At 36.7% G+C, this 26,710-nt stretch overlaps 2 protein-coding genes and 1 long non-coding RNA gene across 4 annotated transcripts; 1 reads left to right on the forward strand and 2 right to left on the reverse strand.

Moving 5' to 3' along the window:
• The first annotated feature begins 3,067 nt into the window (after window positions 1-3,067).
• Window positions 3,068-4,235, forward strand: LOC121653266. The gene is made up of 2 exons (XR_006012773.1): window positions 3,068-3,483; window positions 3,565-4,235. It is a non-coding gene; the product is annotated as an uncharacterized LOC121653266 (long non-coding RNA).
• A 3,679-nt stretch (window positions 4,236-7,914) lies between these two features.
• On the reverse strand, window positions 7,915-15,642 carry ankle1 (ankyrin repeat and LEM domain containing 1). 2 transcript variants are annotated; one of them, XM_042007138.1, is made up of 9 exons: window positions 15,275-15,642; window positions 14,493-14,645; window positions 14,283-14,388; window positions 12,376-12,499; window positions 9,667-12,072; window positions 9,237-9,405; window positions 8,777-8,939; window positions 8,542-8,674; window positions 7,915-8,219 (listed from the first exon to the last, which is right to left on the reverse strand). In XM_042007138.1, exons 1-9 carry the CDS (start codon window positions 15,367-15,369, stop codon window positions 8,053-8,055), a joined length of 3,516 nt encoding a protein of 1,171 aa, XP_041863072.1. In that variant the 5' UTR covers window positions 15,370-15,642; the 3' UTR covers window positions 7,915-8,052. The 2 variants fall into 2 exon arrangements, with proteins under 2 accessions (XP_041863072.1, XP_041863071.1); XM_042007137.1 differs by having other exon boundaries at window positions 9,237-9,408.
• Window positions 15,643-16,359: 717 nt separating this feature from the next.
• On the reverse strand, window positions 16,360-24,766 carry alpi.2 (alkaline phosphatase, intestinal, tandem duplicate 2). Its single transcript, XM_042007402.1, has 11 exons — window positions 24,691-24,766; window positions 24,192-24,308; window positions 23,016-23,131; window positions 20,826-21,000; window positions 19,776-19,948; window positions 19,367-19,492; window positions 19,200-19,269; window positions 18,913-19,051; window positions 18,126-18,316; window positions 17,926-18,036; window positions 16,360-16,820 (listed from the first exon to the last, which is right to left on the reverse strand). The coding sequence occupies exons 1-11, from the start codon at window positions 24,764-24,766 to the stop codon at window positions 16,558-16,560; spliced, it is 1,557 nt and encodes a 518-aa protein (XP_041863336.1). The 3' UTR covers window positions 16,360-16,557.
• Between the last annotated feature and the right edge of the window lie 1,944 nt (window positions 24,767-26,710).

Here is a 26,710-nt window from a genome sequence, read left to right on the forward strand (position 1 = left end):
TTACAGCAATTGTTTTCTATCTGATTGAAATAATTTCCAGAATTTCTTGTCCTTGCAGTAAAAATCCATCTATCATATTGTGTGTTTGTGTGTGTGTGAATGTTTGTAATTGCAGGGCAGCAGATAAAAAGGGAGACGCCATTCCAGCTGTGCGGAGACGGAAGAAGTCAACATGCACACCATCACACAAGCACACATAACACACACAGATGCACTCAAAACACACGCAGAGCCGGGGGGTGCATGAGCAGGTGAGCATTAAGTCAGGGAGCTAAACAGATCACGTCGCGGTATGATATCTGCAGACAGGCAGACAGAGGCTGGTCTGTACCTGCAGGCAGAGAGCAACAACTCACAGCACCCTCGCCAGGAATTTCCTCCCACTACTGGAAGAGGAGGGTGAGGTGAAGGTGCGAACTGAGGTTTCCACTTTTTAATGCAAACTTACATTCAGCAAACCATATTTACTCCCAAACTTTTACTGTTTTTCCCTCTCTGTGAAATAGCTCAATGTCACATTATATTTAAACAATTTACCTCTTGAAAATTTTTTGCTAAAAGTAGGATCTGTTAGGATCAGTACTGTTATGAATTTCCCATATCAAATGCAGTAATAATATCAGAAGATTACACAAAATTACTGAGATTAAAATCCACTTAAAAGTATACAAAAACTACCAACATATTTAGATTAGATGCACTGAAACAGATTAGACTATAAAAATAGATTGTGCTATTTTAATTTATGTGCTGTTTTAATGTATTTTTCTTTTTCTTTTTTTTTTTTAAAGATAAACAACAGTATTTGCTCCTTAGCTGTCAGTTTCCAAGCTAATTTTATGGCAGAAACCTTTTCTTCTAGATGTTTCTTTGAACTTTTATGCATTTTTTTTTTTTTCCTGAGGCAAAAGCTTAGTTTAGCAAGACTAAAATTAGCACCGGTGATGAAAAGAGATGGAAGAATAAAATCAACGGTAGGGGAAAAGTACAAATCCTCTGTGGAGAAGTAGCACAAAACCCAAAATTCTCCATCGTACAACCAGCTGTATTTTTATCCCTGCATTCTCCCACAACCTCAGCTGGAAAAGATACCTTTAAGACAGAAAACAATCAAAGACACTCAATGCTGCTTAGTCATTTGATCACCTACTGTGTGATTTTCCTGTCTGGTTTTACAAGTCTGTTCTGATTCCACAGTAATAATTCATTTCATACAGTATTCATTATACAAACTTGTTCTGCTATTTTCCTTCAGATTTTGTCCGTACTCCTTTTAAATCTTTTTAGCTGTCCTTCCATCAAAAACCAGAAAATGAGTCGCTAATTAACATAAAAGCTTTCAGATCACCTGCTTAGATACCCCGACCCTAAAGTTACAAACTTTAAACTGGTCTAGGTTTTCAAGAAGATCATTGTTCATTATATATATATATATATATATATATATATATATATATATATATATATATATATATATATAAACTTAACATTGTCTTTTTCAAAGCTTCTTATATTTAGTCTGAGCCCCCACCCATCCACACACACACACACACACACCCTACTTATCTAAAAATGATTCAGTGGTTAAATGTCAGAGCTGTCCGTGCCATTAAGGCCAGCAAGTTTGAAGGAAGGACACCCTCCCCTCCTCCTTCCACTGTCTCATCTGATTCCTCTTGCTTCCCCTTAGCTTTCACATCCCCCACCACATACACACACACACACACGCACACACACACCCTTCTGACTCACTCAACTCGGGCTGGTTTGAGGGCTGATGTGCAGACCTTGTCATTCAGATTAAGGCCACATTGTCAGCTCAGGGCTCTTTTCTCTTTAGTTGCGTGTCCCGATTCTTTCTTCCCTCTGTCACCCCGTCCCGCGGCCAGAGAAGACCTTATAAAGCTACGTTCTTTCTCACCCACTTCTGTCAATTCCAACAGTGTCACTTAAGTCACTCTTGGGGAAAGTGAAGAGAGACTTGTAAGCAGTGTCCCTCGCAGCAAAGACTGTGCTTTTTGGTCCAAGCTTTGGTGACACGTCTTTGGGTAATAAACTGCTTTTTGGACCTAGGTTCTTTTTTTTATGTATATTTTCTTTTAGCTTTAAACTAAAAAGCTTTTCATAAGTAGGGAGGGTTAACATGACATGGTAGTAGCAGCTTTTGTGATATGAGGGAGAAGAAATGCTGCATGCTCTTCCACACAAATGTTAACAGTCATTGTGTTGCTTTGTAGTACAGACAGCCAAGTTATTTTTAAATTGAAGTTATATGTGAAAAAGGAGTATTTTGGCCAGAGGTAAGGTCCACATCATCTTAGCCACTTCTTATTCTGCCCTGGAAAAGTGTTCCAACATGGTATTTATCATGCAGCCACATTTTGACTCACTGCCAGTTGCTATCATGTCATATCTAATTTCTTCAGTAGTCACTGGTATTTGACTTCCCAAGTCTAACTGCTATTATTATTATTTTTTTTTTTTTCTTGAGATGAACAATGATTGAGCACTGCATAAATTGGACAGTTTCATTCCTGGTATTTGTGAAGGAGAAAAAGAAAACACGCACACAGTCTTTACCAACAATGCCACATCATATTGAGAAAACAGTATTAATCATTGTGAGTCGGCAGTTTCATACCCGGTGTCTTCCTCATCCACCACTTGCATGAAGCCATCGGGGCATGCCGATTTCTCCAGAGGTCGAGCAGCTTTGCTTCAGCACAACACATGACTGGCTGCAACCTTCACACAGGTGCCGTGTTTACCAAAACCTACTATGAGTCAGTAGTTTCAGAATGACTTCCTAAGTCTAACTGCTACTTACAGTGAAATAAAATGTGTTCCAACACACTCGCACTTGGTGTAATAATGACCATGTGTCATGGAAGTAAATTATACTTAAAACACTGCTAAGATTTAAAGCGGAGGTGAGTCAAAGTCACTTCTTTACTAGGGCTGTGGTGGAGAAAACCGATGGAGGAAAAAATGTCTGTAATGAAAACAAGGCCAGTAGGTTTTGTCAAATGCGCTGTATTTTGTGCTTTTTCTTTTTTTTTTTTTTTTACACAAAGTATGTAAACATGGAACCAAAAGCCCACATGATGTGGATGAAATGCAGGTATTTAATGGTTAAACTTTACATAATCTATTGCTGCTCTAAAAAAAATACATAAAATAAAAGGATTTTCTTAGATGACTGATTTATATTTCTTAACTGTATACCTCATAACTGGAAATAGTGCAACTAATACAAATCAAATCTATATATTAGTAGTTATGGGAAAAGATTGTAGTATTGCAGTTTTATACAACTGTTATTACTTTTTCAATAGCCTTCCTGAGAATGAAAAAGTGATTGTGCTTGAGTGTGAATCTTCTCCGCCTACAGACAAAACAGGCTCCCTCTTCATCTCTAAGCAGACTGTCATCCCTGGTCACCATCAGGTCTGTTCTTGCCCCAGTGAACATTCAACGCTGTCGGTGAGTTTGAGCTAAATTGAAAAAACCATCGACCGTTGACTGTACCCTGTGGCCAGCATTTGTCACTCTGTGTCTCAAAAGAGAAAGAGAAGGAAGAAGTCCATAACATTCAGAAACCTCCACACAGGCATGGTGGATGACTTCTTGAAAAATCACATGAAGAACACAGTGTTCCTTCTTTGTAAACATGCAAAAACTTCCTGCTTCCAAATCACAACGAAAAGGTCACAATCAACATTCATTGCTGTCGGTGGGTTTAACTGTGTGGAAGAGCTCACTGAACGATGAATGCAACTGTGTCCCAGATTTCCTCTGACCGTCGCAAGGAATATTGTCACAATATGCTGATGAAGGCATTTTTTAGTTTACCTGTCCCTTGTCTACCCACAACTACAGCCACACTAGTAGTGTGATCTGACATCTTGGCATTTTGGCTGTAAGAGCAGAAGAAGAGTAAAGATTCGAGAGATAGTTGGGATGAAGGTTGCACTGAACATGATTTAGTTCATTTAATTGCTACAGGAATGATAAAACGTGTGCTAAATATAAAAATAGTGTAATGTGGAGTGAAAAGTGACCTTTACTGAATGAAACTGATTTGATCAATACTCCAAAGTATATAGTTTTTTGAACAAGTTGATCTTCTTACAATTGTTAGATAGCTTTGATGTTCACCCAAACTGTGTGTGCCTGATTATTAAAGCTGTGTATGTATTTTGATGCATTTTATTCCAATAAATTATCACACTTTCTGTCATATTGTGGGTCTTTCATGCTCATCTTTGCTTTGCTTGGGGGACATATGAAACTGATGAGGTTGGATATGACAGTTAAAAGTCTTTTTCTATTAAACCGTCACAACATTAGCAGCTGTCTGCAATATATTAATGCCACTGAGTTAGACCCCCTTATTCAACAGCTTCCATCTTTATTTTGTGTTTTTAATTCAAACATTTCATTGACTTATTTACTTTTTATATAAAAGAAAACTCACTCAGATGTTAGTATAAAGTAGGACACAAGGTGAGAATAACATTTCCATTCAGCACCATTTTATCATACATGAAAATGTGCACATTTAAATAAGAATATATATCAACATTCTTATACATTGGGCCCTAAGCATGTCTGCACAGGAGTGCTGAGTGAGCTTAATGTTTTTTGTTTTTCTTTTTAACTATAGACCACTGTATTACCCTGTCAGGAAAGTACCAGCTTTGTATTGAAGTGAGAAACTGAAATCTGCTGATTCTGTATCAAAACCACTTCTTGACCAACAAAGATGAACAGTAATGGTACAAGTGGAAAACCCCTTTTGAATCTACATTTTACTTTCAATTGTGCATGCATGACTGCAATTTTGCGGCTTTAAAATAGTTCTGCAATCTAATATTTTTTTTGTGAGATCGCCATCATGTTACACAATTTTCATAATATTGTATATTTTAAGATTTTCTATTGTGAAATGTAAAAAAAATGACTATTGAGACTATTAAAACTATTCAGATGAAATTTGCAATCAAACACATTATACTACCTGTAAGGTCACAAGGCTTCTGGACTCATGGCAGACATGAGTAGAACTTGCGCGACAGGACAGAAGTGGCTATGATGATGAGGTTTGCATGAAGCTACTGGCTAACCACAAGCAACAGCAGATGAAATTAAATGACTCATATTAACAGTAAGTAAAGACCATTCCTCCAAACTTAGAAGTGCATCTCTGAAGAAGCGGAGTGTCTCACAAAGATAATTTATTTATATTTTCTAATGTTCGAGTTCAGCAGTTGTCTCAAAAACATGGCCTCTACTGCAAAACACTTAACGTAGAATTTCAATGGACTGAGTGAAAGTGTATTATTTTACTTTGCTTCAGTGTTAAATGTATTCCATCAACAGTCCCTTCTGAAAAAATAACAAATCATTGTATACCAGCAGGGAAATTCTATACGACTAATTTTACACTAGTAACAGCAGCTGAGTTTCAGATTGTAATACCATGTTTCAGCAAACGAATGAAACCACACACACAAATATTTAGCATTCTGACAAACTCACGATGTTACATTTGCTTTTGAAAGTTTATACAAGCAAAATATAATTGCAGTAAATTGACACTGATGTATTTACACTACTGCAGCTTGCAGAATACTAGTCATGGATCAGTATGACTTGGGGCTGTTTCAAATTTCAGATATTTTTATTTGTCAAATGCATCATACAACAGCAGTACAATGAAAGTGTAACCTCCCTGTCAGCAGGGAAAAAATAGTGCCGTCTTCACCTAAAATTCCATTTTTAAAGAAGTCACGTAAATGAAACAAATCAAAAATGTAAAAATAGACAAAAGAATAATAATAAATATCTAAAAAGTGTACAAATACAGTGGACTTTAATTCCAGATCTTTTATTAGTTCATTTCCAAGCTGACTGCATTTGTTATCGTTAGGGCAGCAGGAGATATTTTTGGATGAGATTTTAAGTGTTTTGGTAGCTGTAGTGCTTTTTTCTTTCTTTTTTTTTTATAACCAAAGGTGTGATAAAGTGTGTATCTTGACACATTGTGTTGAATTTTGCAACAACAGACAAGTTATTGAGAATTGTTAAAATGATTTTTTAAAAGGGTAAAAATGTAATTCTTTTATAAGAGTGCAGTCAATACTGCATTGTTAGCATTTATAGTTTTTTTTTTCCCCATGCCATTAAATTAAAATTGAGATTAAGACTTGTACAGTGTATTTTTACATTGTAGTGTTTAGTTAAAAAACAAACAAAAAAACAAAACAAAAAAAAAAACATAAGCCACAAGAAAAAAACTGCCTCAAATAATACACGTATTTTGATTAACTACAGCAGTTACTGCACAAGATGAATGGTTCCAGTAAAGAAAGAAAAATAATAACTTTCTTTGTCCACTAGAGGGACACCAAAGAACAAGACATGAGCAGATAAAAACTCAGCAGGTTGTTTGGCTTCTACATTTCTTGCTCCAGTATTTACATAACCTTTAAAACATCCAATCTGATCAAGTCTGTCAAAAATACACAGAGATTACAGTTAAGGAGACTTTATTTAAAAAAAAAAACAATGATACCTGAAGCATCAGAAGGTTTACATCCATCTTTTTACATGCAGACATTTTTTTTAGGTTTATTTTAAAGCACCTCATCAAAACTGAGATTTCATGCTATGTATCGGGTGTTTTACTCCCTAATGTGCCAATCTTATGCCTTGACTTTAAACCTAGTGATGGAAGAACATAAAAAAGATAATAAAAAAAAAAAAAACTAAACATTTTGTCTAAAGTATAAAATCTGCTTTTGTTAGTATTACTGTTGATGTATATACAAATAAGTCACACTTCAACACAACTCATTAACAGTTGTACCCTGAGGCGATGAGGCTTTGAATGCTCAGGTCACTGATGTGTAGTCAATGAGATGCCAAAATTATGGAGATTATGACACCAAATAACAGCTGTAACTCCAGAGATACAGCAAGCAAACTATCCTGAATACTAGAACACAGACTAGTTTAAATGAAATAAACTACTAAACTGGAGTGTGTGCTGATCTGCGAAGTAAAAAATCATATGGCTGTGGACAGCTGTAGCTCAGGAACAAGCGTAGTCATCTACCAACCAGAGGTGGTTGCACTTCTTGTTGCTATGACAATAAAGTTCTATTCTATGTATAAAAGTTACAGCTCCTGTATATTCACTATCTCTCGTTTAATGCTACAGTAGAAATGTGCCCTGTTTAACTTTCAGGAATCCTTTATTTTGACCACTTTTCAAACTTTTTGGAATATACAGTATTCCTTAAGACATCATGAACCAACTTGTATACATGAGATGTGAAACCAAATTATTAAAGGAAGCTGCGATGCACCAATCTGACTAACTTGCAACTTTGTCTTGACTCCTGAAAGTAATGACATGCACTTTGTAGATTGATTATTTACACATCCAAGTGTAATTGAACTTTTGAGAAAATTGAGAAAATGCACTTCTAATGCAAACAAGCTATGAAAACAATTTTCAGCAGTGGAATCCAGACATGCGTTAAAATAGCAAACAAACAAAATGATCTCAAATAGTTGAATGTACAGGTTACCAGATGTCAGAAAAGGCAAGAAGATTAATCAGATAAAAATCAGTTTATAAACATTATGAACAAACTGATTTTACTCATGTTTGATAGTTGAATTCTTTCACATGGGCACTCATCATGTACCAAATGTTGAACCTCTAATGATTGATACCAAATGCATGGTTTTCTTTGTATCAAGATGGACATTGTGCAGGAACTTAAAAGAGCAGTGATGTTTATTTGAGGTGACATACCCCAGCTATGATGTCACATTTCACATACAGCCTGTTGATGCAGGCTAATGAACAGTTAATTTAAGACAAGACATAAATTTCAGATAAATGCTTAAGTTCTCTATAATTCATAAATCTCACCCAACTTTTGACCAGCAAAGCACTGCTTTGTACTGGGAAGTAGTGGTATGTCCCTCTTCACGATTAGCATCTTGCAGATGTTAGAAGACCATTCCAGTGAGTTTCTACTGCCTAATGTCTGCTGGTCTGAGTTGCCTTTCACCCTCAGCCAGAAAGATCTGCATGGCCCGATACAATAAGTGGATGCCGAGCTCCCGTTTCCTCTTTTGCTGCCAGCTGGAAACTACACCATAGCAATCTCCACGCTTCTGATTGGTGAGCATCTTCAGCCCTGGGATAAAGGGGAAATTAAGTGGGTAACTGAAAGGAAAGGCATGAGCACAGTTTTCATAACAACTCACCTCACATCAGAGTGCTTGCACTTTTTTAAAAATACTATTTGTGAATGTCATTGATCAATTTGGATTCATTAAAAATGTCTAAGTCATTTGGATGCCTTGTGATGGACTGCCGACCTGTCCAGGGTGTACACTGCCTCTCGCATGCTAATTGCTAGGATAGGCTCCAGCTTCCCTGACCCAGGATGGGGTAAATGTTCTTCTCTGCACCACATAGATATCATCAATAACAATATTCCCCTCATTCCCACTCACCAATGGCCTCCACCATGCAGGCCTCTCTTGTGTACGCCTCCACTGGGATGACATTCTGGAAACAATGCAGAGACACGACGCCCAGCCCGGCGTTCCATACCTGAAGAATGTGCTGAACTTTAGGGCACAGCTTCTGTAACAATGAAGAAAGGATCCACGTTTAAACACAAGCTCTACTTCTCATCTCAGCCAAAGTTCATTTAAATACAAGACTCATGAGTGTATGCTGCCTTACCTTGGCAGTTTTGTCCCCTTTATAGTACTCTAAAGCCTCATAAAGGTGACTGTAGGGGCGGGAGCGTTTTCCTTTGCCCACATAAAATATAGCATGGATAAAAGTTTGGAAACACTCATGCGGAGTCATGGTGTGACTGCGGAAGGGGAGGTTATTTGTCACTCTAACAGAAAAAAAAAAAAGAAAAAACAAAAGAAGTGAATATTTTTTTAGAAGAGAAAAGATGTTTATCTATATCAATGGACTGGGTTTGGCTGAAACTCAAATCAGTTACATCAATTGAAACTGACAAGCTTTGTTGTTTAACATCATTTAGCTTCTAAAGTACTCAGTGACAAATCAGCCTAGCTTAAAGACAATTACACAATTATTGCTCAGTGCCTTACCTAAATACAAACTTTAATTTTAGTGTAAAATGAAAGAATATAACATTTAGTTAAGGAAAAGCAAGACAAAGGACCTTGGGTCAAGTAGCAGGTAGTTGAAGCTGGATTTTATTATACCCTCTCTCCACTTCCTGTTCTGATCTGGTTGGTCGAACTGCTGGCACAAAGCCTGCTCATCAGCTTGGCAATCGGGCAATTTGAAGGTCTGCAGGACGCAACACAGTTCTGGACTATAACCTAAACCTACTAAAACAAAAAATAGAAAGTGACAATGAAAGCTTTGTTAGCAACAGTGATAGCAAAAAAACAAATTTCTTTTCTTCATTACATACATAGTCAACTAAGCCCACATTACAAATATCCACCTAAATATCCAGTTTATTTGTGTATATATGTATGTGTATATATATATATATATATATACATATATATATATATATGAAATGAAACATTTGTTTATAGTATAATTTATTATTCACTGCCAAAGTAAGATTTCTAAGTTACCTGTCTGTGGCTGCTCTAGCTGCTTGTGGTTATGTTGTGACTGGGACTCTTGTAAAAGGCGGCATAGCCTTCGCATGTAGGTGGGCCTGGTACGACTGCTGATAGGACCTGGACTCTCTCCCAACTCCACTAGCCTCAGTCTCAGCTCCTTGTCGGTCATCCCTCTGGTTTCTGGCAACAAACTGTCCTCAGAGTCCCCATTCCTCTCTTTCTGCACCACCATTTGGGATTGCTGATTCTCCTTTTCTTTGTTGTGTTTCATTTCAGTCTGCAAGCAACGCCAGTCATACAGAATGGTCTCCTCACTGCTAGTATTACTCAAGCCAGAGCTGAGTGAGGTGTCTGCTGTAGGAGGGACATGGGTCTCAATCAGTTTATGGCCCCCTTCGGTATCAGTGTACAGGTATTCCACTGGTTCATTCAATTCCTGAATGAGTGGACGCCCACCAGGTGTGTAAGACAGATCAGCCAGGCGCTGTGGTCGTCGGCCAACCGACAGTCTACTCACGCTGTATCTTGGAGTGCATCCTGTGCCTGGAGTACAAGGAAGGTCAGAGTCCCTGGACCTCTTTGGAGAAAAATAACTGGACGTTGAAGAGGATGATGCAAAGTCTGACTGAGAGCTGCAGTCCTCAGTAATCCAGACATCATCGGTTTTTAAGCTACCGAGCTCATCTTTAGCAGAGGCATCATTTACCTCTCTCTTTGTACTTGCATCATCTGTACTAGTTAGATCATCAGTTAAATACCCCCCAGTTTCATCCCTTTTCTGTTGAATAGCAAGAATAATCTCAGCAAGATTTCTTTCATAAGCATTAAATGAATTATCCTCGTTCTTTTCTAGTACAACTGTGTCAGAAAAAGACTGTGTTTCACCAGCAGAGTCAGATAAACTCTTAGAAAGAATGAGAGTATCAGCTTGGCTATTACTGACACTTGAAGCTGCTCCAAGAGTGCTGGTCTGTGTATCCTGGCTGTCCACAACCACAGAGTCGCCGTTGCTACTCCCTGAATAAGATGGCGTGTAGCAAGGTGCTTGTGGGGAGTTGAAGCAATGCCCACTACTCTGAGTCCTGGGCGTCTGCCGGTGTGACCGAACTGGTGTAGGCAGGGTATCCTCAAACAGAGAAGACATTGCAAGGAGGCTCTCAGGAGTTCTGCTTGTTCTCAGTGAGCAGCGGCTCAACCTAGACCTCGTCCTGCCTGTGACAAAAGGACTGGGTGTGAAAATAAGTTCACCATTTTTTTCTAATGTTCCAGTTGCACCAGATCTGATGTCAGCTACACGTTCAGCTTTACTTGAAGTGTCCGAATCAGGACCACCACAAGCCTTTAATACATCATTCTTTGGGTCTTTCGCTTCAGACAAGTTAAGTTTATCAAGCATAGCAGGTAACGGCTCTATTGCTTCAGGTTTTGGACCTATCTCAGGTTCTTCTTGAAGAGGTGGACGATTCGCTCCCTGCTTTGTATATTTATTATCAGAGTCAACAGAAACCTGAGTTTTTTCATTAGATTCAGTTCCAGCAGAAACATTGTCTACAACAGGGCGTATAAGAAGCCCAGAGTGTGTGGAAACATCCAGAGCACTGGTGTAATGGTCACTTTCACAGCTGCTATAATGACTGCTAGTAGTACCACTGCTACTGCTGCCAACACAGGAATGTGCTCGCCATTCAGGCACATCCACCTGAGGTTTCTTTACATTTTGCTCCTCCAGTTCATCATTATTCACTTCTAAAGCATAATGGCCGACGACTGTTTTCTCCAAGTCCTCTTCTGTGCTCTCGCTGCTTTCCCTGCAGAAAACATAAACGTGGTCTGGTGACGTGACGTCAATGCCCTGCTTTGGTAAAATAGTTGCCATGCGTTCTGAGTCCAGGAAATCAAAGTAATCAGACATGTTAAAAGGTAGGCTGCTGGTGCCCTGGCTGCTTTCATCAGCAAGATGTTGTTTGGGAGATTCAGGGCTGAAAACAGGGAAAAATTCATCTACATCTCTGAAGCTCACACTTTTCTGCTGTCCCTGCTTGGAGCAAAATGCTGGAAGAGCGTCTTGTCTGGAGGAAAAAATCGGGCCCTCCGCTGCAGGAGGCTGTTCATTTGATTTTGTTGTAAAAATTCCTTCATCAGTAGATAAAACATCTTCTTTAAGCACTGACAGTGTAGCTGCAGGTTCCACTGCAGAAACGCGCGTGCTTGAAAGGAAGGAAGGACCAGAGAGTCTGTTAAATGATATTCCTCTGCAATTTGGTCTTCCATTATTGTTTGACAGGTTGAATAATGATGAGCGCCTTGTGCTGCTCAATGGGGCTTCACCAAAGTCACTTATCATAGATGACTGGGAAGTGAAACTGTAGTCGGATTCAGGATAGCTGGATGTGTCGGTCTGGTCTGAGTACACAGCTGTGGAGAAACAAAAAGAAAAGCGGGGTGTGTTTACAGCACCTACCATTGTAAATGACTTTCACTAGTCAGACTAAATGTAGAAATAAATAGCTGCTACTCATATGATCTAGTCTTTATACTCTGCTAGGCTAATTAGTGGGTGATTGTATCATGTGTGTAGTCATGGGAATAGAACAAATTGGACAGTTTAAAGCAACTGTCTCTTAAATAAAGACTAGGCTTCTTTTTAATATTATTTGTTTTAGCAATGCCATAACTATACAAGATGAATCTTTCAAAGAAAATTAAAAAAATTCTTACAGTACTGAAACTTAGGGAACTCGTCTTCCTCTGCATCTGTGAAGCTGGCCTGGTATTCCTCAAGGAGATGAGCACATTTCCGATTGTCCTGTTGCTCTGCAAGCTGCCTTGGTGTGTTCCCTTCCTGCATGAACAAACAAAGCAAATAAACTTATATAATAAACATGAATGCTTATGTGTGCAGGTGTGAGCACAGCTATTTAGAGCTGTTACAACTCATTGTGTAACTCAAATAACTCTGTTACAAAAAATCCTAGATGCAAATAATTTGCTTTGATGCTTTGTTTAATTCACACAAATATGTTCTGCCTAGTGGTCACAGTGTTTCACACAGAGTAAATAACTCTCAGACATGATGCATGGAGGAAACCAGAAAAGAACAACTAGAAAAGGCAACAATAGTCTAACGTCTGGGACCATTTCAAACAAAAGAGAAGTTAAAATACTGCTGTAAAATCAAATTAGTTTACCAAATTAGCACATCACCAACACTATTACATCTCAGCAGAAAGCAGCCACTTTCCACAACCGGTCCTCAGGGCAACACTAAAAAACAACGACTCTTTAGCTGTGATGGAAGCCTGTACAGCTGAGGTTAGGGATGGGTGGCATGGTTTAATTTTTGTCAAATAACCCCTCTTAAGGTTCTTTAAAGTTATCACAAAAGTAATTGTTTAAAGAAAATATGTTTTTGGCTATACCACTACTTCTATTTGTGGCTAAATGTAAGCACAGACATTTGAAATATTATTAATATCTTTAACTAATTGTCACTGAAGTTACTGTACTTTTTGCTTTGAAGAGAAAATGTTTTCTTCAAAAATGCTTTAATATGGCAAAGACATGCACGGATTGGTTTTGTTCTCTTGACAAGCAGTTTTACAATTAAATTTGTTGCATTTTAAGTGTTTTGTGTTGCGATTTGTTTTTTCTGTAAATAATTACTGTGGTATAACTGACAGAATACTTGATAACCAAAACAATATTTTGCTGCAGTCCTGCACCTTTGGCTTCCTGAAAAGATGAAGTGGCTGAAAAAAAGTTGATATTATTTAAAACAAAGGCGCAACGAATTTGATATATCACTCATATTCAATCTATTAAAGTTCATTTCTGAAAAGAAAGTCTGAGAGTGCAAAGTCCCAAAGATTTTATGTCTCTTTGAAATGTTTGGAGCTGAGCTGCATATCTAATCTTTACAACTGGTATTTTAATGTATCATGATGGAACTTAAATTAAACATCAGAGAAAACAACATGTTGCTGTATGTTACAAGACTAATGGAGCTAATACAAGCATTTAATTCAGTAAAGTTTCAATTTATTTTAGGCAGCAAAAATGTGCTCACACAGAGCTTTCCAGCATCATTAGCGCAACATTTGATGTTTGTTTATTTTTTTTCTTCTTTAACTCCTTTCTCATATCACATCTAGATTCCTGGTTATGTCAAAAAAAATTTGAAACAAAACTCAACTGTCTGTCAACTTTTTTATATCTTTCTGTAATAATATCATTATGGTGACTCAGTATAATTTGGGATTTTGTAAAAATCATTAGTACACTTGTTGATGTTCTGTTTGTGGTTCTGTGTGACAATGCCTATGTTTTTATTTTCATTTAAGTCAAAGAAGTGAGTTCTGATCACAGGTGGTCACTTAATATGCATAAAGAAATGAATTTTCTTTCCATCTGTGAAGTGACATACTTACTGCTATCAACCTGTGGCTAGCAAGACAAAAAATCTTAAACTATGTTTTAAAGTCAGCTGTTATGGAGACATTAACAAGCATTTTCTAATAACTAACTGCAATAAGTAAATTTACCCGTGAATTTAACTTGATGTACTAGTCAGCTTACCAGCATCTGATTGGGCAAAACATTTATAAACAGGTAAAAACAAGTCTTACATTATCTTCTGTATTTGGGTTCCCTCCATTCATCAAAAGTAGCTTGAGATTTTGATAACATCCCCACAGTGCAGCAACATGAAGAGGAGTCAAGCCCTCGGATGACCTTGGAAAAATAAATAATTTTATAAAAGATAAATAAATAAATTATATATAAAATGTAAGCACATAAGTCATTTTCATTTAATTGTTCTCTGTTTATTACTATACCTAATATTTGGGTCTGCTCTGTGTTGCAGCAACATTTTCAAGCAGCGTATGTTTTTCTCAGTTTCTTTACCAACTGCCAAATGTATTGCTGCCACCCCTTTACTACCCACCACATCAGGACTTGCACCTTTTGAAAGAAGCAGCTGAACAGATCTGGAAGAAAGAAAGAAAAAATAATAATAATAAAAACTTCATACCATAAACAACTTTAAAAAAAAAGCTATATGTGTTTACTTTAAGTAAGAGTATGATTGTCAGCAACAATATTAAAACTTGGCTAAAGTAGCACAACCAGGACCAAAGACTGGTTAATTCTAAGCAAATTTACATTTAATCAGACCAGAAGGGAATCAACCAGTAATCAAAATTAGTATTCCTAATTTCCATTAGTGATTGCTCAATAGCTGTCACATTTGTTATTTCTATTGAGCACATAAACATAGTACCAACTAATTTATGTAGCATCATGTCATCAGTGCATGTTAAACATCACTGTTTGTCTGATCGTTCATAATGTTGACAAACAGAAAGAAAATATAGAGCTAACTGGGAAGGCCACAAGCCCGTTGTCTGTCAATATGAATACCCCGAGAAAACTTTTTTTTCACCCGTAGAGATGCAATACCATCTATACAGAAAGTGACTGTATTTGTGTGGCTGTATGATCTTTTCATATCCAAAACAGTATTTAAACTGTAAAAATTAGACAAATTAAAGGCGAATTAAGTTCGGATCATTTTCAACACAGGACATGTCTGGACAAAACAATGGTGGATCATAACCTGGGATCTTCATCGTTCACCGCGGCACACAGCTGACTTGCCAGTCTCTTCTTGTTGCGATCCATGGTCATTGCTATTTGTTTACAAATGATCATAAATCGCTATTTTCAAACTCATATCGTGGCCTAAATTAACAGCGAAACATGAATAACTTTCCATCGATGTTAGCTAACGCTGCTACTCCAGGGGCGACTGTTCATTGTTTACATAGATTTAATTACTTTTTATGGAGTTCACCCATAGCAATATCATGTAAACAGCGTTTCTGCTTATATAGGCAAAGGACTTTAAAGGACTTAAAACCCTAGAAAAGTAATCCATGCAAGTTTAATCTACCGATTCTATGAACCTGCGTGACTGTGTTGGTTGAACTTCCCTCCAAGAAGCAGGCGGAAGTCCCGCCCACGGCCAGCTCTGATAGGACAACTTCGTACCAATCAGGTGAGCTTATGATTGAAATCGATTACTTGACAGAGTTTCATACATAGACATAATATTATGTCTTTATTATGTCTATGGTTTCATACACTGAATGGTTACGTATCACTCCAGTCACCCCATCCCCTTCTACAAGTAGCTTAATTGTAAGACATTTTGTGGAAGTATATTTTTACCTAAACAAAATAATGTTTAATACTGAATTACATGTGCGCAAAGTCAATTATATGTTAATTTACTTATTCATTTTTACAATTCTGTTTCAATATCAGGATATTGAATACCAGCTACTGTTAGTGTGCGTGTAAGACAAGGTTCCAAATTTTAACTAAATAATAAGCAAGAACAGGTGGTGAAGCTATAACAATGGAATAATTTAAAGCTAAATGTATTTTTAAAATAGTCAAAAGAAAAAGTGGACACCTACTAGGCTTCATAGCAGAAGCCTGTTCTTTTTTTTTTTCTTTTTTTTTAAACATACAAAGAATACTCAATGTTTGAAATGTGTCTAATGATATCAGATAATTACATTGTTTGGGAATAAAGCAAGATACATTCTGGAAAGGTCATCAGCCCATCAGTTGTTTATTTAAAATATTTTAAAGTAATTAAAACATTTTTAGATACATAGAGTGGTAAAATAATGTCTCTAAGCAATATAAATTAATACTTATCATCACAATGTAATCAGAACAAGCAAAAATGGCATCATAACGGTACTACTGTTAAAGTTGTGTAGGCTATATATATATTCTAGTTTATTAAAAAATAACTTAAATTTTAAACAAAAATGTATAATAACACAGTTAATACAAAATCAGACAAATCTTCCTGGAACAGTGATCTCAGGCAGAGCAGAGGGTAAGAAGGAGGCACATCAGAAGGAGCAGCAGGCCAGAGTGAAACACTACAGCATGGTTTGGAAGAATGCAGTCTGTGTAGGGCTCTACACAGGCAGCATAAGCCATGACATGAGGAATGTAGCTCTGCTCCTGGACACCATGGAAAAGGTGAGCCATCGGACCTTTGGCAAAGATGGCCACATCCTCTATACCATGGGTCTCTGAATCAATAGGAACAGGAGCCTGCTGAAGGTAATCATCGCTTGCTGTTGGAAAATGGGATGAAGGGTCATTAAATTAGTTGGATCAGAGTTTTCTAACACCCAAACAGACACAGTGAAAAGAGAGGATGTGGAGGAATTTCTCCTTTAAAAATAGAATTTAATTAAACATACTTTATTAATCCCTGGAATTAAATAATGAAATTGTCATAATTATTAAATAAAATGATAAAATCAGGTCAGTGTTTCTGAAGTTTTCTGTTATTTTGTTTAATATAAAGAAAAATCTCTCGATATCAGCCACTTCAGTTATCTGTCGGTGGTACATCCCATGGAGGGGCTTTTCCTCCCATAATGGTTCCTCCATCACCACATGATCAGTTTTCCACTGCCTGAGACATTCACCGAGCACTTTGTCCGTTGAGGCCACAGATATATATATATATATATGTGTGTGTGTGTGTGTGTGTGTGTGTGTGTGTGTGTGTGTGTGTCTTTGTTCATGTCTTTGTTTAACCAGGATTAAATAACTGATTACCATAGTCATCACCTTTCTTTTCCCAATTTGCTTTGTTCAGTGCTACATCATATTCTCTGTTGATGTGTTCATTTTCCACTTTTTTTGTTCTGTTCCTAAATTCCAAAAGGGATTCCAAGCACAGAATTCCTTCTACACCAGCACTTTTAGTTTTTTTTCAAAGTTTATTTTCTCCTCCATCTGGCTCCTGCCTGTTAAGAAGTATTTTGGTCCACTATGTGCACATCTACTGACTGAGATTGTTAAATTAACAAGGAAAACACTCAGTGTTGAAATCCAAAACAGTTAAAAGAATACATGTTAGAGGCTTTAAAATATTCTGTAGCTTTGACAGTTTTGTGGGTTAAAAAAATGCACCATGTTTTAAAATCCTCTGCCTCCTCTTTGTAATTTTGGCTAATTGACATTGTCTTTGTAAAATATTTAAAATGCTTTATTCATATTGCAAGCATGTAATGATACAATTTGAAATAATAACACCAAACTACATTTCTGACAGCACCAAGCTAGAATTATACCCTCTTCTGTCTGTGCGGGAGGTATCCTGTTACACCACTAGATGGAGCGATTATATTACCAGGTCTCCCTTAAAGACCATCAGTGTGCACTTACATGAAACTGACTCATTCATATCTGGACGAGTTCCACTCCTATATCCTGGTCCATTTCCATACACAGCAGTGGTGAAGTGCTTCTTGTCATCAGCCAGGTTACGTGACACTCCTGTGGATCACAGGGCAAATCGGTATCTTAAAACTGAGATGAGATAATATAAAATCACTTTGTATTACAAAAGATCTGTGGACCCTCACCTAGAACTGAGTTTCCTCTTGCAGAATGTCCCCCAAAAGCAAAGACATGGGAGTGGTCAGCAGTGACAACAGTCAGAGTGTCCAGTTCACTGGTGAGTTCAGCTGCTCGCCCAATGGCCCGGTCAAACTCTACGGCTTCATGGAGAGCATTTTTGGCTATCCCAGCATGATGTCCATGGTCAATTCTCCCACTTAGAGTCCAAAAGATAGACACTGGCAAATAAGCATTCCATCCATCTCTATAGTATCTGATAATTGATTGACATTGTACAGTAACCAACAACTCACAGTCATGCTTTTATTTTGGTAATAAAAATGGCACTAATGGTAATTAGCTATAAGACAGAAAAATTGGTAGATGTGTTGCAATGATTTGACACAGAGATTGATGTTTGCATGCCTTTCAGTTGTAAATTAAGTACTTTTGTTGAATACAGACTGGAATGAAATTATATGAAAATTTGTGCCCTGACAGGCATAAAGCATTAATCAATCTGGGCCAAACTGTGAACAGAGAAATATGTCTGCTAGCTTCTGTTACAGACACTGTCATCACACAGCGGTGATCCCTTTATGTTGATTCTTCTGAATACATCAAAATAATAATCACTATAACCTATGGCAATATGGGCCTGTGCTTATATTAGATGTGTGTAATCTAATTTGAGTTTAAACTTCTGCAGCCAATTTTAAATACTTTCAGTAAATCCTCAAAAACAAAACAAGGCTAAATGTTATGATAAAAACAATGATAATAATAATAATTGTTATTAATAAAATAAAATACTTATCTTCCACAAAGAGGAAGAATCCATTTTCACCCTTGCTGAGAATCTTTATTGCCTTCTCTGTCATCTCTGTAAGGGAAGGATCTGTTGCTGGATCACGCTCCAACTCATACCGGCAGTCTTTGGGCTCAAATAGACCTGAAAAACAATAAATTAGCATATCTCAGTTTTCACATCTAACCAGAACCAGTTTTAAATCTGTTTGTTTTTCAATAAAAATAGCTCTTTTTTTACATTCTCTATTGTTTACTATGTTATTGCAACTTGTGAACTGAACAGGTTTTACCCAGCAGGAAGTCTGTATGTTGAGGATTGACAGCATCAAATTCGGCTTTGTTCCAAACATATTTAGCTCTCTGTGGGCCATGAATAAACACAAACAAATTGGCAGGGTTAGAAAGAATATGTGCTGACTTCAAATAAAACTGTACATTTAAACAAGATAACATTTACTTCTTTGGTCTTTTCCCACTCCGCAATAAGATTTAGTCCATCTTTTCTGTCTCCTGTTGTATTGTTATACTCGGGGTCTTGTGTGGTTTTGGGGAACATGTACTGACGACCTCCACCGAGAATAACCTGGATGGGAAGAGATAATGAAACTTTATTTGTCTCATAGTAAATAATATAGCATTACTCTTTTCCAGTATGCCTCTACTATATCCCAATGTCTGTTTGATGTGCACTGCATGTCTGTTAAAGACTCTACTAAAACATATCTAGTGAACGAGTGACCTGTTAGAGTATATTTCATTACATGTCATCTCTTTCATCCTGTTTACAGAAAAGTAGACTGTTCTTTTGTGATGAAAACATCTCACTCATTATCCCGCTACCGAAGTAGCAACATGTTAAGACTTACATCTATCTCTGTGTTGTGAACCAGTTGATAAGCAATGTCACGGCAGCCATTTTGGATAGCCTCAGAGCTGAGATCAGAGTCAGCATACCAGTCTCTGTTAGCAGAGTGAGCATAGCTTGCAGCAGGGGAGGCGTGCTGTACTCTGGTCGTTGTGACGATTCCAACTTTTTTCCCTAGGACAAATAAAACTGTTGTCATAGCATGAACATCAAAACAATGATAATGATTTTATATTTCATGGAAATAAAATTTTTATTGTATGATTAAGCTCTCAGAACCTCATAGAAGTCAATTAAATTTTGGTCAATGTCACAGGACACAGCTAGATTGTAAATAACGACAGTTCAAGAAAAGTTGTGACGCTGTCTGCAATGACAACGAAAACAGAATACAATTTTATGCAACAGCTACTTGTCTCAGGGAACAGCTGGGCAAGGGCAACAAAAGGCTGGAAGAGCAAGTTGTACTGAAATGAACCAGCTGCAACTCCATGTTACCTGGCAACTGCTCAGTAACATAACTGGGTATAAAAACAGCACCTTAGAGGGGCAGAGTCTCTCTAAAGTAAAGATGGACAGTTTCAGAAAAGAAGTTGTTATGAAGCAATTTCAGAATAATGTTATTCAATGTAACATTGCAATAAGACTTTATATTTAATCATCTAAAGCAGTGTTTCCCAACCTGGGGTCCGGGCCCCCCAAGGGGGACCCCTGAAGAGCACAAGGGGTCCCTAAAACCTTGAACATTCAAAGCCATTGTGATTATTGTCCACATATTGTCCCTATTTTAAAACAAAAAGTAAGGCTGTGTTTTTAATTAAGTTAATTAATTTCTCACAGAACTACAGCTAATTTAAAATAAACTGAAGTAAAATATAAATCTGTTGTAAGGTCAGACAAATCAAAATAAGATTTATTTATTTATTTATTTTTTTGGAAATCATGGCCTCTAACTCTGTGTATTATTATTATTATTATTATTATTTATGTTACAATCTGATTCATTGGGTTTCAGATTTGTTTTCAGAAATTTGTGGATTAAAGGGAATACCTGCTTTCTTGGCACGATGCAGAATAGATTTGACTTCATTTCCACGCGAAGCAGCACAGTTGTTCCTTTGGGTGGCAGCAGTGACACCCACAGTGCCGTAGTTGGCTTTCACACCACATAAGTATGCCGTGGCTGTGCCAGCACTGTCTGGCATCTGCTGGTCCACATTGTATGTCTGTAGGGCCCAAATACAGTCAAATGTATGAACATGGTCACTTATAATGTAATGCAGTAAAAAGTGGATTCTGACAATGACAACTCTTTTAGACGTTGGACGTCTAAAAGACGTGTTTCTGTATTCTACCATTTAGACTTGAGTTGGCCTCTAAACAGGAGGATTGGTGTACTCATATGTTGCATCAGGTTTCATTCTAATGTATGTGTTGTCAGATTCAGCTAATATATCCCCACAATTAGAATAAATTAAGCATGTACACAGAAATAAAGTGTAGGATAGCCCATGGGTTTTTCATATATTTTATAGTTAACCTGGAGAGTAGTAGTTGTATTACCAAACCTTTTTAAGAGGTTTCAGTACAAGCAATTATATGGATGTGTGAGTGTGTTATATCATGTAGGTTATTGAAGCTGTGGTTAATATTCTCTCTTCATTTGTTCTGACAGGAACTTGTTCCTGTGAACTTGAACTTTTCACAATGTCCACCAAATAGGATGGAAGAGGACTTTGGTGTCATGTGTTTGTCTGTGCTGTGAGAATTGTCTGTTCTAAGTTCTAAAAGTTTTATGGCTAATATGTGTTTAGAATTGGTTTCAGCCTTGACTTTGTGAGTCAAAGCCCAATTTAAAATGTTTTGTGAAGAAACTACTTCAACATATCTAATCTAATGTCTCCTCTCTGGTTAGTGTTTTTTTTTTTTTACATCTTAGTAACACATCATATGTCATGATGCATGCTTTGCTTCATCTTCTAATACATGTACTTCCAGAATATTAAATACTTTGAGATTTCTCTTTTGTTTAAATAACACTATAGACTAATAGTGTCATTCAGCAACTCACCCCCAGAATAACTTACCATTATTTTAATTAGTTAAAAAGTCAAACTGTAAGTCTAATATCATTTTTTACAGGGAACTTTTGTAACCAGACACATTTAAATTCTGTGATCTTATTTCTATATTAATTATTATTCCTAATATTAATTCCTACTAACTCCAACCTGAATCAGCAAACATGTGAAATAGACTCTAGTGGTTAATGTATCCAGAATCAGAGTATTATTTAGTATTACTAGGATTCATTCAGTTGACAAGATCACATGTCACCCAAGTTAACATCGAACACCAACGTTCTTCGTGACCTGGCAGACTACAATCTGACCAAACAAGAAAATGGCCACCTCCAGCAAAACAACAGCTTGCTCTTCTGGGTACTTGAGAGTATTACATAGGGTAATCTTTCCATAAGCTGTGACTTTTAAATGTTTTAATAGTGTATCTTCACTTAAGCCTGGCTCAGAACTAAGCTGCTTACTTTTTTTTTTTTTTTTTTTTTGCTTTGTATCAGTTTGGTATTTTTTTCCGTGTCTGAGTCTTTGAAATCATTCAACAGTTTAGATAAGTTTTTCTTGAGTCTGTGCCATCATGGATTCTGTTTGTATAATCTAATCACTTTTGTCCGAAGCCTCTATCAGCTTGCATTTGTTGTGTACTATCACATCGTTAACTTTTTCTGTTTCTTACCTGTTTTTTTAATCAAACTGTGCTGAACACTGTAATCCCTTTAAGAGGAAGAATTAGTAATGGTGTATGGAGCATGTTTGCATATAGGCTGTAAATATATATAATCTATCATTTAAGTAAAATTGCAACAAATTACCCTTTGATGGCCTCAATAAGATGATACAGAATTACTGTAAAATTATGTGAAGAAAATGAAAGAATTTCTGAATGGGAAATTTTTAAAAAAGATTAAATTAAATCCTTGTTTTTACATGTTTTAATTTTCATTCTGACATGACTCATTCAAGCAGTAAATGTGACTTTTTTTAAGCACAGTGTTTATAAATGATTGAAAAAATGTTCCTATGTTAATGGAGCTGAGTTATGTCAAATTATTGGTCATTATTATTATTATGTTTTTGGATCATTTTGACGCTCTCAGCATGAAGGAAATTAATGAGCAGGTGCAGAAACATTCCTAGTTTCAATGGAGTCAGAGTGGACTGACCTTAGACAGTGCCAGATAAGGGAAGGTATCCATAACCAAACTACTCTCCTCCCCAGATTGTTTTGCCAACTGGCCTTTGAGAATCCGGGCAGCGGTCACTGTTGTTATTCCCATACCTGAAAGAAGATGGAGACACACCTTAGTAGATAACATTAGCTGCAAGGCTTCCCCTGTTCTCTGTGAAGATCATACGATTTAGCTGCTATGAGGCTTTGCACAGGAATAAAAACATTAGCTCATTTTTGTTATGCAGCTAAGGTAATCAATTTCTAATCAAAATGATTAGAAATAACTGAGGTGCCTTTTTTTACAGTTATGGAATTTTGTCTTCATAATGAGTCCCCGTTAGGTCATTAACAGCAGAACTTTATGATTTGTTGCCATAAACATGGCTCTTATGGGATAATTAGATGTTACTGGTCAATGTCAAGCACTAATAAAATCCTGAACTTGCAGTGCTCAGCGTGATCTTGTAGGGAGTGGATACAGTTGCCATGCCTCCTTGAACATAAGTTTGTAAAGATCTTGAATCTGAAAAAACAACTATGTCTTTGTTACAGAGCTGGATTAAGATTAATGTTTAGCTTAATTCAGAATTTGTTTGTTGTAGCTCTAATTACCATTTAGAGGAAAAGGATTACTAAGTGGAAAAGTTCAGTGAGTGTAAGCTGGTTTGTATTGTTCTGCTCCAACATTTAAATGGTTAGACTTCATTACCATGCCTTCGCTACGGCAAAGGTTTTTGTCAATAAATAATTTTTAAAAATACATAATATGAGGTTTCAGTGTGTATTTTGCATTTTCCTTTATTCCTGTGCGAAAATGTGACATAAGAATGTAATCTTTCCCAGAAAAGTCAAACTGTGTAAAAACTAAAATTTCTAAAAATGTAATTAGTGCTCATATGACACAGGGTAAAATCAAAACTGTTATATTGAGCATTTATGGGAAACACAATACTTTTTTTTGGTTTCACATTAACAAGGACATGCGATAACTTGCTCCACCTGCAGGGCAGACTGATGTTTAGCATCTTTTTTGATGGTGATTTATACAACAGTTGACAAGACTTGTGTCCATTGACTTTTTCTTTGTTTTATCTGAATGAATTAATTGAAGTAGAGAGGAAAATACTTGACAAATCAAACAAACGGTTTGATGACAGAAAACACTTACCATCCCCCAGGAAAAGAATGATGTTCTTGGCTTTGTGCATGTTGGGCTGATTATTCAGAGCAGTGTGGAGAGCCTGCCTGCCTTTGTTGTTCCAGTAGTCTGCATTACGCTCTTCCGCTAGAAGTGTGAGTATAATTTGTACATAATGTTTTGCATCAGTTAAACTAACAAATGCATATTGATTCCATTATGAGAAAACCATACTGGTAACAGAAGGAAATTACAAAACAGGTATAAAAACTAATGACAACAAAAGTTAAATGTGCTTTTAAATAACTTTAAAATAATAATGTATCAAGGTGTGTAATGCTTTACACAAATTATAATATTGGTTTATTTTTTCAGTTCTTAAAAAATGGATTAATAATATTTTTTTTTCCCATGCATGTTTTAGGTGTCTGTGGCTGTTTGCAATGTTCTTTAAATCCAGGTATTATCTTAAATAAGTATTTTAGTTTCAGCATATACTTTACACCAGCAATATGTAGCAGTTCCTTACCTAAAGTGCACAGAGTCCACTGCACTGAGATGAAAATCAATAATCCAGTGAAAAGGAAGTTATGTGTCTTGGCCATTGTGTTGACTACATGGGAATTTAGACAACTCTGCTTGTCTACTCACTGAGGTACCTTTATACTGTTCCAGCCAGGGAGCAAAGAGCACATGGTGAAACGTTGCAATGTCTATATGCAACACGCACGCACACAAACACACACAGGAGGCAGTAAAGTCACTCCTTCTGATATCCAGGCCTTACATTCTATGTAGGAATCAAGTAAACTGCCAGTACACTTGGTACAACTGTCACTACAATGTAAATGGCAAATTTGCTAGCAAGTAAAAAATTCAATATATTGTTACCACAGCAGTTATCTTAATAAGTGGCCAAGGTTATTTCTCAAGCCCTTTGTGCAACAATTAGTAGCTCTTTGACGCAATAAATAAAATTGAAATGCTTTTATGATTCAGTTGGACTTACTAAAACTTAACATTTTATATCATCTTAAAACATAAAATGACTGTAGAATAGAATAGAATAGAATTAACATATAAACTGTAAAAATTATATTCATTTGGGAAATTCACATTTGTGTCACAGTCTTTGTCCTTTGTATCTTCTCCTGTTTTTTTTTTTTTTTTATTTTATATTTTTTTTATCCAATCTCTCCAGTTGGCCTTCTCTCAGTCCGGCCTCTTTCCAACTACTCCCCATTCCTTTACCTGCCTCCACTTTCTTCATCACATTGCCAAGTATCTGCTCACTGCCAGACACTCATTATCCTGATACTGGTAATTGGCCAGCCCAGTCCAGCCCTGTCCATCTTGTTTTACTGCTTTGGATTGTTTTTCTATTTAACATAGGGTGCCTGTCTCACAGCTTTACTTTCTTATTTAAATTTCCTTATTTATCACAAACCTGATTCCTGTGAGTTTCTGCTCCATATCTCCTCACCTATCTCCATACAACAGTGGCAATTTGGAAACAATCCTGCCTTATCCGCAGTAAGCTACAGATAATCACCATCTAATTTGCTTCTCCTATTATTTTTTTTTAAAACACAAGAAGTGGTGAATTCTTGTATGGTGGCCCATCATCTTGGTTTTCTCAGTTTTAGTTATTTTTGAAACAGTTAACTGTGATCATTGGTAAAAATGCTGCACCTGCAATGGAGGAAATGGCTAAGCTTATAAAAGCCTGTTATGACAGGTCATACCAAAAACATACAGTATATATGTAGACGCATCTTCATCGCGTCAGAGGCATACCAACAGAGTCGTCATCTTGGTAGAGTGCTACTGATAGTGAATATGTGTCTGTGAGGTAAAGTATTGTCATACATATGATTAAAACTAAATCAGAATTGTTACTTGAGGCTTGGTGAGGTGGTAAGGGTAAAAGATATTGTGTTGATCATAGACATGTCATTATGTACATGTCTGGTGAGATTTAGCTCATGACCTGATGAGATGTATGCACACACACATTGAACAGTTCGACATATGTGTTCAAAGGTTTAGGAAATGTCAAATTAAGTTCACCTTTCACCAATCAACATTTACCTGCAACATGTTTCTTCAGTGGTTTCTCTGTAGTACATCTTACTTATCTAGCCTTTAACTTATCTCATCCCTGCTTTTTCTAGATGTGTTGCTGCCATCACATTTAAGATTAGCTAACATTCTTAATTAAATAGTGAAATGTCTCAATTTCAACATGATAAATTATGTTTATTGTAAGAAAATATAGGTTTTATGAGATTTGCACATAATTATATTCTGGTTTAGGACCACAGCCTTGTTAGAATTGTGGTTTTACATACGATAAAGTCAATCTATGATTCACCTTTATCATGAGCTTAAAAAAAGTTAGACTTTGCTTTAAAACCAAAGACTAAATGCTTAGCTAGTATTGCATCCATTTGGCAAAACTGGCACAAAGTAAAGTCATTTTAAGTATTTCTTTAAATAGATGTGAACAAGCCCAAAGCAACAATGTCACATTTATCACAAACTTTTAT

Source organism: Melanotaenia boesemani, chromosome 14 (genome assembly GCF_017639745.1).
Source record: "Melanotaenia boesemani isolate fMelBoe1 chromosome 14, fMelBoe1.pri, whole genome shotgun sequence".
NCBI lineage: Eukaryota > Metazoa > Chordata > Actinopteri > Atheriniformes > Melanotaeniidae > Melanotaenia > Melanotaenia boesemani.